The sequence below is a fragment of the Diadema antillarum genome, unplaced genomic scaffold (genome assembly GCF_040938485.1).
Source record: "Diadema antillarum isolate AM-2024a unplaced genomic scaffold, OU_Dant_1.0 seq00001393_RagTag, whole genome shotgun sequence".
Classification (NCBI taxonomy): Eukaryota; Metazoa; Echinodermata; class Echinoidea; order Diadematoida; family Diadematidae; genus Diadema; species Diadema antillarum.
In genome coordinates, this window is record NW_027272148.1 from 29,433 (window position 1) to 42,374 (window position 12,942).

The following is a 12,942-nucleotide window of genomic DNA, read 5'->3' on the forward strand; positions in this document are numbered from 1 at the left end:
CAAACCTCTTCCAAACATTTCGTTCATCTGAGTTTATCTCATTCATGTAAGCCAACTTTTCTGGTGTGGAAATAATGCACTTTGAGTCATACAATTTTTGTACATGACCTTTTACTTGATATCACAAGTTGAGTTTGTTTTGTGTCATCCTGGTGAGGAGGAGAGGCATTTCATTGAGTGTACACTATAATTGCCATTTACAAGTTATCTGTCACTACCAGTTGTAACAAGTCTGAATTTATACAACATCAGGGCATTGAGATAATGGGACTGTGGGGGTTAATTCTGTACTCTGCAATACCAGTGAGCAGGTGCATTGGTACCCCCCTCTGAGGTATCCGCATAATCACATCCTCATGTCCAATAACTTTTGATGCATAATGCTGTATGAGTATTTCTAATGCAGTGTGTGTGTGTGTGTGTTGGGGGGGGGGGTAATGTTTTATCTTGTGTATTTTTGTGTGTGCTTTGTCTTTTGACTCTTTATACCCCCGCCAAATGAAGTTTGAAGGGGGTATATAGGAATCAGCGGACGGTCGGTCGGGCGGTCGGTCGGGCGGTCGGTCCGTTGCAAATCTTGCGTCGCGAACTACTTCCTCAGTTTTCAACTGATTCCCATAAAACTTGGCACAGATGTGTGCCTTGGGTTGTAAATGTGCAAGACGTATTTTTTGACAGTACCCAAAAGTATGTTGCCATGGTAACGGCATATTATGGGCAAAAATGGGTACAAATCTTGCGTCGCGAACTCCTCCCACAGTTTTTGATCAATTTTTATGAAATTAGGTACAGATGTTCATCTGAATATGTTAATGTGCAAGACACATATTTCCGCAGTGGCAAAAAGTGCGTTGCCATGGTAACGGCATGTTATTGGTAAAATATAGGGCAAAATGCTTCATGGCAAAACTGCTTCATCAGTGTTCTTCCAATTCTCATGGAATTCATATTGAATGTTTGTCTTAGGATATAGGTCAGCATGACACATTTCTTGACAGTGACAAAGAGTATGTTGCCATGGTAACAGCTGACATATTATGAGCCAAAATGATGGAAAATTTTGTGTTGCAAACTACTTCCTCAGTTTTTGCCCAATTTTCATGAAATTTGGTACAGATGTGTGCCTTTGGTTGTAGATGTGCAAGACGCATTTTTCGACAGTACCCGAAAGTACGTTGCCATGGTAACGGCATATTAATGGCAGAAGATCAAGGAAAGATCTTGCGGATTTAACTACTTCCTCAGTTTTTTGACCAAAGCTTATGAAATGTTGTTTGGCGGGGGTATAACCAGTCGCTGTAGCGACATTTCTAGTTTTCAATATGTCAAGGCTCTCTATAGCTTGACTTGCTGAGTTTTTTATCTTTTATCAGCATTCAGGGATACATCCAAACCTGACCTTCTTGTAGTTGTAGGTTAGCAGGTTAGTTCTGTGTAGATTTCCCCCACCCCTCCTGAGTGTGTCACCAGACAAAATACACATAGTACTAGTAATTCAAATGAATGCAGGTAGTATCACGGGCATTTTTAATCATTGGTAATTATGGCAAGAAAAAAACAAGTGGTTTAAATGCCAGTTGTCAAACAAACAAATTGTAGTGTCCCCCCCTTTAAGTGAACAAACATATCATACCATACTTGAAAATATTTGGCAGAATAATCTCTCTTTTTTCAAAGATTAGGACACATTTTTTTTTTTTTATGATAATGTCTATTCTTTAAATGCATTTTTAGCTCACCTGAGCCAAAGGCTCAAGTGAGCTATTGCGATCGCCCTTCGTCCGGCGTCCGTCGTGCGTCGTGCATCGTGCGTCGTGCGTCGTGCGTCGTCCGTCGTCCATCGTGCGTCGTCCGTCGTCCGTCGTGCGTCGTGCGTAAACTTTTTACATTTTCATCTTCTTCTTGAAAACCCCACGACCGATTTTCATCAAACTTGGCAGGTAGCATCCCTAGGGGGTTAGGAACTCAATTTGTTAAAATGGGCACCATGCCCCACCCAGGGGGCCCCCAGGGGGGCCCAAACCCCCCAAAATTAAGGAATCTGTAAAAATCTTCTTCTCTAGAACCAGAAGTGATAGAGCTAAGTTAATACTATGAGTTAGTACATTGATGACTGTAGTTTCAAGTTTGTTCATGGCAAAATTAGGGGTGCCCCCCTTGGGACCCAGGGGAGGGGGTGGGGAGGGGTTCTAATGGGGCCTAAATTGTACATTTTCATCTTCTTCTTGAGAACCCCATTACCCATTTTCACCAAACTTGGCAGGTAGCATCCCTAGGGGGTTAGGAACTCAATTTGTTAAAATGGGCACCATGCCCCACCCAGGGGGCCCCCAGGGGGCCCAAATGCCCCAAACTTAAGGAATCTGTAAAAATCTTCTTCTCCAGAACCAGAAGTGATAGAGCTAAGTTAATACTATGAGTTTGTACATTGATAACTGTAGTTTCAAGTTTGTTCATGGCAGAATCAGGGGTGCCCCCCTTGGGACCCAGGGGAGGGGGGTGAGGAGGGGTCCTAATGGGGCCTAAATTGTACATTTTTATCTTCTTCTTGAGAACCCCATGACCCATTTTCACCAAACTTGGCAGGTAGCATCCCTAGGGAGTTAGGATTTCAATTTCTTAAAATGGGCACCATCCCCCACCCAGGGGGCCCCCAGGGGGGCCCCAAACCCCCAAAATGAAGGAATCTTTAAAAATCTTCTCTAGAATCAGAAGTTATAGAGGTAAGATAATACTATGAGTGAGTACATTAATGACTGTATTTTCAAGTTTGTTCATAGGAGATCAAGGGGTGCCCCTCTTGGGGGCAGGGGGGGGGGGGTTGGTTGGGAAGGTCCAAATGGGGACCTGAATTGTACATTTTCATCTTCTTCCTGAAAACCTCATGATGTATTTTCATCAAACTTGGCAGGTAGCATCCCTAGGGGGTCAGGATCTCAATTTATAAAAATGGGCACCATGCCCCACCCAGAGGGCCCCAGGGGGCCCCAATCCCCCCCCCCCAAATTAAGGAATCTTAAAAAATTTGGGCCCTTATTGTACAGTTTCATCTTCTACTTGAGAATGCCTGGTCAAATTTTGGTAGAGCTGTGAATAATTTAGATTAGTGACTGCGTGAAAGGTGAACTTGCGATACTCAGGTGAGCGCTAGACCCGCGGGTCTCTTGTTTACTGCTCATCATGGTCATGTTAACTTGGAAATGCTTTACAGTTCATCCTGCTTGTACATTGTATGGATATGATGCACCCATTTAATACACTATGCAGGGAGTTATGTTTGATGAGTATTTCATTTGCCCATTAAACTTATCGCTGACACGATGCATGCATTAAGTATATATTCTAGGGCTTTTTCTCACTCCATTGTGTAGAAGTGAGCGTGTATGGCTCAAATTCTCATTATGCCCGTGTTGACTTCGCCGGGGCCCGACTCGGTGAACCGTGCGGGCACATTTTGACCGACGAATGTCTCATTTCTGACTCAGCATGTGGCACGAATGTACACACTCCATTACTTATTAATCAGAAGGGAGCTTGCACACAATGCACCGTGACAAATGCAGCAAAGAAAGAGGGTAAAGAGAGAAAGATAGAGAGAAAGAGAGAGAGGGAGAGAGACAAGGGACCGTGCATTATGCAGAATATTTGTATGGGTAAGAAGACATAATGTGCCATCTCTCCTGTCCGTATGCTAGTGTACATAATGCAATGTATACAATTGTCTGTAAAGGTATTATTTGTCATTTGCGGATGGAACAAAAAGCCAGCTTTAGTGCTTCAAAATAGTTACAAAATATGAGTTAATAGAGATATTAAACATTGTATATGATATATCATGAAATACATATTATGTACTGTACAATATTGTATATATATATATATGTAATAGAAATAACCAATTATAAAGATTTGAATCATTATAATCAATGTTATGTATTGTAGATTTACACAATGTGAATAAAAGTAATGATAAAATTGCTTCAAGAATAAACCAACTACAGTTGGGTTTATTGAGAAAGATAGTGATATCCCTTGTGTTTTAGACTTCATTGTAAAATGTTTATATGGTAGGATGTTTTGTGATACATGTGATCTACACATATGCATCAAACATGATTAAAACTCAAACTTTAAAAAAAAAAATCACTGCTCCCATTGGTAAACAATACCTTTAATGGGAATTTTCCTGTTATATGAATAGATTGAAAGAGAGATCGAGAAATAGCAATCCACACTATGGTCTTGGCAATGCATATTGACGAGATAGATGGCTACATTTGTATGTGATAATAAAGATTAGGTGTGAGACATAAAGCTGATAGAGAAAACTGAAATATATCTCAATCATATCGTATCTATATTATAGGTACATAAGTGGGAGAGGGGGGAAAGAGAGGGTATGTAAACAGATTGATCAGTTGGCTGGAGAAGAATTTTAAAAAATATATGTAATAAACCAAAGTGCTCAGTGATATGGTTTCTGTGAATATGAAGAACTGATGAAAGTCAGTAAGAATTTGGACTTCAGGGCTCAAACTTAGATTTTTTCTTTGGTGGCCCTTTCGGGGCCCTAAAATCTTCGAATATGAAATTTTAGTGGCCTGAAAAAACAGACGGATTGGCCCCAAATAAAAGAAAACATAACTTAACATTTTGAATCGTAGTAGTCTGATCAGGCCACCAAAATATTAACCTTTTGTGGAAATTTGGTGGCCAGACATAAATTCTTAGTGGCCCCGGACCACTGAGCCACCACTGTTGTCGAGCCCTGGACTTGCACAATTGTACATTGCACCTGAAGGGATTCAAGGTGATCAATTTTTATATTGACAATAAACTGTGGTTAATGGCTGGTGAGTGGTAAGGGTAGGATTTTTACCTATGAACGCACAAGCAGAGGTTACACAGAGGCGAGACAGTCGAACAAAGAGATGAATAAGGCATGCAGCGAATGTTTGCGTTCTATGGATCCATCAGCAACCCTCTTTATAAACCCATCCACCTGCAAAATTTGAACTTCGTTTACACTGGGCCGATTATCCTTCAAGTACTTCATCCTTAACGCCAGCTTTTAATATACACGTCTACAGATAGAATTAGAAAAATGGCTTCGTGATTTATTTGTCATAAATGCTCATCCCTCACCCCACCACTATCTCCCCCCCCCCCCAAAGAGTAACCTGACCCGGATTAGGGTGCTTTGATTTGGAACCTTCCCTGTTCCTTCCAAGTGATGTGTTCTCCAGATGACATTCTGGGCGCCCGCCCAGGACTTTGGGGCAAGGGACTCCCTTTCCCTCATATGGGCCCAACTCTTTGGAATGCTAGAACAAAAGGACAAATATGGGTGGAATGTTGATGGTTAAATGCTTATGGGATGTAAATATGTTTTTTTACCTTTTAAAGGGGGTCAATTGTATGTCAGTCCAGGCTGTGCGAGACGAAGCTGTGCATTCAACCTAAAATTGGAAAGAAATTTGATAGATTGCCAGTATAGTACCCTTTTTATGCCTCCGCCACGAAGTGGTGCCGGAGGCATTATGTTTTCGGGTTGTCCGTCCGTCCGTACGTACGTCCGTCCGCTTTCGTTTACGCGATAACTTGGGTAATATTTACTGGAATTTTACCAAACTTGGTCCAAGTATAAAGTATGATGGGGCAATTATTTGATTAGATTTTGGGTGAAATTGGCTAAAGGTCAAAGGTCAAAGGTCAAGGTCAAATCATGAAATTGTATCCGTTTACGCGATAACTCAAGACTGGATTGAGCAAATTTCACCAAACTTTGTTGGAGGATGATGTATGATGGGACAATTACTTGATTAGTTTTTCAGTGAAACCGGACGGAGGTCAAAGGTCAAAGATCAAGGTCAAATCCTAAAATTTATCTGTTTACGTGATAACTCAAAACTGGATGAAGCAGCTTACACCAAACTTGGTCCAAGGATGATGTATGATGGGACAATTAGTTGAGTAGATTTTAGTGACATTGGCAAGAGGTCAAAGGTCAAAAGGTCAAGGTCAAATGCTACAAATGTTGCAATTTCCCCCATATCTATGCAATGCCCAAAAGGTATTTTATTGAAACTTGGTGTGGACATGTACTACTGCGTAAAGATTCTCCAGAGAGAGTTTCATGTCATAAGGTCAAAAGGTCAAAGGTGAGGTGAAAATGTTGCAATATCACTTTTCTCGCAAGTGGTTCGATGTATCTTTGTGGAACTTGGTACATACGCATGTACTGACTGGCAGGGATTATCTAGGGAATTTAGGGGTCATGGATCAATAGTCAGGGGTCAAAGGTCAAGGTCAACTCCTCAAAATTTTACTATTTCCCTCATATACTAGTATATGCAATGCTTGCATTATTAGTTTCAAAACTTAATACATGCATTACCTAATGGAGATTCTCCGGGAAATTTCCAGCCAGAAGGTCAAAGGTCAGAGGTTAAGGGTCAAAGGCCAGGTTTCAATGCCCCCCCCCAAAAAAAAAAAAAAAAAAAAATCTATTTTGTACCATCATTACACTCTTTCTTCATACCTTGGAAATTACTCCATGCATAAACTTATAAAAAGGTCCGTCAGAATTCAAGTAAAAATTCTCAATTCCCCAAATATGTGTACCTGCACTCTAAGAAAATTATAGCAAACCCAGTTCAAGACATTCTGACAGACCTGTCATTTCAATATTTTGCCAGTTATGTGAAACTGTCATGGATCACACATTGTGAAGACATTGTACTATACGCCTATTGGGAGAATCATGCATTATGGCGGAGGCATCAGTTGCCATAGCGACATTTCTAGTTTATATGTGCAGTGCAACGGAAAATGTTCAATCAAATCAATGCTGCAAGCACAAGATATCTGTGGCGATATTTGTGAGTGTGTGTCTGTGAATAGGATCACATGATCTTGTGAGTGGATCTCATGGTTCTGCGCTAGTTTGTGGAATCAGAGACTGTCTCCTGGCTGTGTTGATGGTCACCAAAATAGAATATTATTTGTCTCCCACATACTTGTACATTGTGTGCTAACAGTCGACAGCATACATGTACACTGTACATGTAGGTGTCCACCACATACAATGTGTGCCAACAGTCGACAGATTTCCATGCAAAATTGCCTCGGCATTCAACTCTCCTTGAACTTGTATAAAAAATTGCTATTTTAGTAAAATTTCATTTGAATGAATGAATGAATGAATGAATGAATGAATGAATGGGTGAATGAATGATCACTGGGTTACTGATCTTGTAATCAGATGCAAGGTTTCTTGATGTTTGAATATTTGGAAAATCGGCCTTCATGTATTGCTGAGTCTGTGAATCATTTGCAGAATTCAAAATCAAAGTCTACTTTGAGTGAAAACACTAATAATTCTTGAGAGACTGAGATTTGTTTGTCCAAGTTGAGTGAATGCAAATCTATGTCCATGTCAGTGTCACAGAGATTAGGCCTATATGAAAAAAACAGGACTTTTGTTATGAATTGACACTATGAGAGCAGCCCCAGTTTCCAATGAGCCATGTTATATACCAATAAGCCATGTTATATACCAACGAGCCATGTTTTATGATGGCCGGCAAAGGGCCTATTTCTGGTGGTCAAAGCCTCCACATTGGTCATACATTTATCGGTCACTTCTTGACTGGTCAGCGTAGTGAGGAAGTGACCTTAAATGACCCCAAACATGTGCAGCCTGCTACAGCACAAGGCATCTGCACCCCTCATGATTGAGTGTAGAAGCTGCTGGTATCTGGTGTGTAGTGAGTGACATGTACTGTCATTGTTGGGTTGGTGCAGCTTGACTGTATGAAAAAGACACTGTTATGATATACAGTGTAATTGTGACTCAGTTTCAGAATGTGTCAAACATGGCTAACTGACCTTGTATGACAATGTTTTATACTGGCATAAAAAGAAACAAAAAAAAAATAATCCAGCATGCAAGAGCTTTGTAAGATTATGCTGTCACTATCAAAAGATCTCTGAACAAATGATACAATCTTATCACCAAGCAAATACAATTACTGTAATGTGTGTGTGTGTGTGTTTTGAGAACAGCTGTCTGTAGGAAATATTGAATATGGTATTAAATCTCATCATTCACAGACTTTTCACTTTATCGAAGCATTCCATTATTTTTGTGGTAATTTTAAACATGTAATCACTGCTTCATATTTACACAATATCAGAGAATATGGTAGCATGAAGACCATGCAAATGAGATTTCTCAAACTGAAAGCACTGCTTAACAGTCCCTTTTGATGTAAAAAAGTGATTTGATACTGACATCCAGTAAGATGAGGTTTGCCAGTTAGCCTTCAGCAAGTTACTCTTGTCTTTTACTAAAAGTGAATTTTCAAATGCCATAATTGTTTAAGACAATTTGTTTCTTCTTGTTTGTTTTCATGTCTGAAGCTGAAACATGCATGTACAGCATTCTGCCATAAATTTCCTTGTAATTTTTCTGCTCAAATGTATTTTAAGCCTTTTTATGGGGTTTATCTCTAATCAAACTCAATTATCACATTTATGCATTTACTACTTTATTTCCAGCAGTCATTTTCTGTAGTCATATCAATCTAAATTGTGCTTGGAATTCTGATACAGTATTCATCAAATCTAGTGTCAGGTGACCTACTGATTTTCTCTTCATACAGTGTAGATCAGAAAAGCCAGCATTCTGCTGCATTCATCTTTACTGCTCATAAAATTTTGTTTGTCTTCTTTCCATTAAAAAAAAAAGTAAAATGCTGGTATTTCTCTGCTGGTATTGCACAGCATTCTCTTAAAAAAAAAAAAAATGTTTTTTTTTTCAGTTTGAAATTACATCGATTGACTCAAAGTTAGGTTAATACTTTCTGCTCTTTGCTTTCAGTTGTTGTTTTTTTCTATTTGTGGTACATTATACAGGCAAGAGTGACTCCATATGTAGCAGAAACATTGTGTGTCTGATTTCCAGTGTGATTCCTAGTGACATATAGGGAATTGCATCGTGGCAGTTTCCAGTCACATTTCAACCATTTGCCCATGATTCTTGTCTGTGTTTGTTTAAAAATGTAAAGGTGACTTGTACGATGTGCACTTTATGCGATACATTCTGTGTCGATAAATCACAATTTATGGCGATCATGTGAACGAGCCAAGCTTTGAAATGTTCAGTTTTCTGAAAATTTCTATCATGTGATGTGCTGCACAGGCAGGCTCTATTTTTTTTTTTTTTCAGTATTATCTCTTGCCTGTGGGAGTCTATTTTTGTGGTCTGGTTTGAAACGGATTTCACCAGATACAAATCCAAATATGATGCTGCTATGCATGTGAAGTGTAAGTGATGGTGGCACCCGTTCAGGCATCCATGGGGAAGATGGATGCACTCCATCACCGTAGCAACCAAGCTTTCTTGCAGGTCTACCTATTCCCTGATTCCCTGCAGTACCCATACAACAACAATATCAGCTAAAAAACAATAGCACACAAAATGTTAAGAGTTGAGTACCTGGATACCAGAATTGCCAGCGAGTGCCATGGTATGTTTTTATGACATTTTGTGAGTTTTTCCTTCGTCGCATGCAAGAAAATACATTTTGAAAACATTTTTTTTTCTGTACTTTAATATAACATACTACAATGTAACTACACCTGTGTGCAGTTAGCCCATTTGTGTGTGTGTGTTTTTTTTTATGACAAGGAGATGATTGATTGTATGCATTCACAATATTAGCTTTACCATGCATCAGTATGTTTTTTTTAAGTTGGCAACCCTGCAGATGCAAATATTCCCTGCAGTGCTATGTAACTTCCATATGTGCATGATAAAATGTTTTAAAAAAATTCAATCAGTTTTAATCTGTGAGGAGTCAGATGATATTGACTTTCTTAATTGGAGAGGTATAAGTTTGATATTCAACCATTTTGGTGCTGCAGTTGCAAATGCCTGATCTCCTCTCATGATATCTTTGTATCATTTCATTTTTATAGGGTTTTTCAGTACTTTGCTAGATTATCTTGGGGAGCATGACAGTTTGGGATATGCTTTGGGGAATTTGGTATAAGAGTAGTTCAGTAATGTATGCATGTAACTTCGGTCTCTCCTTGGCTGTGCCTTGTGTGTGATAAATGTATAAAGAAAGTAAGTGAAATTAAATGATTTGATTTATTTTTTGATAATTTATTCATTCATGTTTTTCTTTCCTCTTTTCCATGTGTTCTCTTTTCACAGTCGAAACCAGCTAAGTGTCTTACCTATGCAAATATGTGACCTGTTCCTCGAAGTCCTCATTCTCAGTAACAACAAACTTGTATCATTACCTCCGGAAATTGGGAAACTTAGAACGTTAATGTTATTGGTGAGTATGCTCTAGACTGATGGATTATATGTACAATGTAGTGCAATATCTGTAAACAAACTGTAAGTCCACGCTAGGTCATTTAAAGTCCCAGCCTACATTTTCAAGCTTAAACTGAGCATTGTTGATGTTGGTTTTGATGTTATTTTTTAACCCTATTTTTTAAACCCTATTTTTCTAACCCTATATCTGCTCTCATGACATGAAGTGATGTCCTTTCTTTAATATAGTTTTGAATATTGAATGAAATTTTGTCTCATTTTCTTATTGTCTCAAAAAGTATATTCTGTTTTCATTAACCTGTTAGCAGTAAAACTTCTCACTGATGTGAATTATTCATTTTTTAAAAGTTTCAGTGTATTTATGAAGTATTTTCTAGTTTTGCTTGTGCCTAACCTTCAGGACCTGGTCCTGCAGATGGTTTTAAAAGAAGTATCGCAAAGAGGATGGTTTGTTGTAAATGTTCATGTACTCTGTACTTTGGAGAACCATGGAAAGTGATGCCTAAATTATGTCAAATATTTGTGTACGCTAAGAACTCCACCATATAGGTGTAAGATAACTTTCGAGGCAAACTGTGATTAGTTGTGCTGGAATGTGGTAAGGCCGAATGAATCTTCTAGGAATGCATCGATATGATGATGTCAAGCCCAGGGGGTGGCGGGGTGACTTTAATCCAGGTGGCTAAATTACACAGTGACTTCATCATCGTAACGAGTCCGTTCAAGTTGCCTTGCCGAGAGAGAAAGAGAGACAGAGAGAGAGAGATAGAGAGAGCCCTCATCTTTGAGCCAGGTTTTTAATCTATGCCGCATCCTTCTTCATTTAACCCACAGGATGCCAGTTGCAATGAATTGGATAACTTGCCAATGGAGATAGGAGATATGGAGGCACTGAAGGAATTAAACATCAGAAGAAATCACCTTGTCACATTACCAGAAGGTATTAAAGTCTTCTCTCATGATTATGTAAAACCAGAAATTTTTGTGTGCATGTGAAAACTTCACGCATTTCGCCAGGAACCAAGATTCGTGAAAGTTTAAAGATGCACGAGAAAGTTTTCGTCTACACAAAGCATTGAATGCCAGTTGCCAGTTCGCATAAGTTTCATGATGCGAAAAAGGCTGTCAGCTCCAATTCCTAAAAGTTTTCATGGCGCGATTGTTTCTTGTGTACTTGTTGTTATTATTTTGACTTTAACAGTAATTTTCCAAGTGACCTTGACACGAGGTAGTGTGGTTCAATCTTCATAAGTCCAAACGTGATGTCATACAAATTATACTCAAAATCCACTCCTCCACCCTTCTTCTTTTTTTTTTTTTTTTTAACATGGTGATGTCAGTGCTTGCCATCAATTGTTGAGCACCATGGCCTCTCCTCAAGGCTCTTTAAGTATATAGCAGAGGAAGAGTAATAGCTTGGGAGACATAGACCAGCTGCACCTGGACATTACCTGTATGTTAGACTAGTCTTCATTCAGACTGTGCCTAATTGAGACAGAATGCAAGCACAGACAGATAGACACACAGATAGACACACAGATAGACAGACAGACAGACAATCTGGGGAAAAAAAAACTAATACAAAAAAAAATCCCCTAAACCTCTCAAACCACAACACCATCAATAACAACTAAACACACAAAGCAAACTAGCAATCCAACTTTACTTACTTTGGATTACTTTGGAACAACTTGTTCAACTGGAATGACAAAGTCATTTCAAACCCACAGCAAAAACAGCAAGAAGTCCCCAGTGAAATATTATAAGTTAGCGATAGGCCTACATATTAAATGGCAACATACCAACACTTCATACATGGATTGCATTCTTATGATTTTTTTTTCCCTTCCTAACTACATGTACCTTGACTTCAACAAGAAATGGCTGATTTTGTTCAAAGCCTAAACTTTTTACTTTATTGACATAGTATTTTTGTTCATTCTTGCAGCTCTGCATCTCCGTATCATGTCATTTTCTCACTGGCGTAATTTATTGGCTGATATCGTTTGAAAGATCAGAAGTTTGGATCTGTATCAATTTCATGTATTGCTTGAATTGCTTGTTCAATTTGAAGAATCAGGGAAACCTGTCTTTTATCAACTTCATCTCCAACTTGATTTGCTCATGCAATTTGAAAGATGAGTATTATTGGACTTTATCAAAATCCACCTACATGTACTGTCTTGATATGAAAAGTGTATCTTGTGAATGACAGCCTGGTTTCAGCTTTGCTATCTATAACCCTCTTTAAAAGTGAAACCTATTTTGACTTTGTGTGTCATGGAACATGAGCGTGCACGATGCTCGCCAGAATATGTGATTGCAGAAAGGTCGGCGACTGATGTACAAGGTCTCTTGCCTCCTCGGATTGAATCATGTTGGTGAAATGTTGATAAATGGCAGCTCAGCCAGAGCTATTAAACTTGAGCTCTGTCATCTTCAAGACATTTCACTTGTTATTCATCCGCACAATCCCACTTTCTATCGATGGCGTGTGCCCGCAGAGAAAAGCGCAAGCCTTTTGCTTTAAATCCATAACTCTGAACATGCTAGGGCCTACTGTTTAAGCTGCCTGGATGCATTTAGTA

At 39.1% G+C, this 12,942-nt stretch overlaps 1 protein-coding gene across 1 annotated transcript in view; it reads left to right on the forward strand.

Annotated features, from left to right (window-relative positions):
• LOC139708979 (uncharacterized) overlaps positions 1 to 12,942 on the forward strand; it is a gene marked incomplete at its 5' end in the record, with an annotated part of 104,951 nt that overhangs the window by 18,692 nt on the left and 73,317 nt on the right. Inside the window, 2 exons of the mRNA XM_071620947.1 lie at positions 10,226 to 10,352; positions 11,189 to 11,294. Coding sequence (XP_071477048.1) covers positions 10,226 to 10,352; positions 11,189 to 11,294 — 233 coding nt within the window. The remainder of the gene's footprint in view (positions 1 to 10,225; positions 10,353 to 11,188; positions 11,295 to 12,942) is intronic.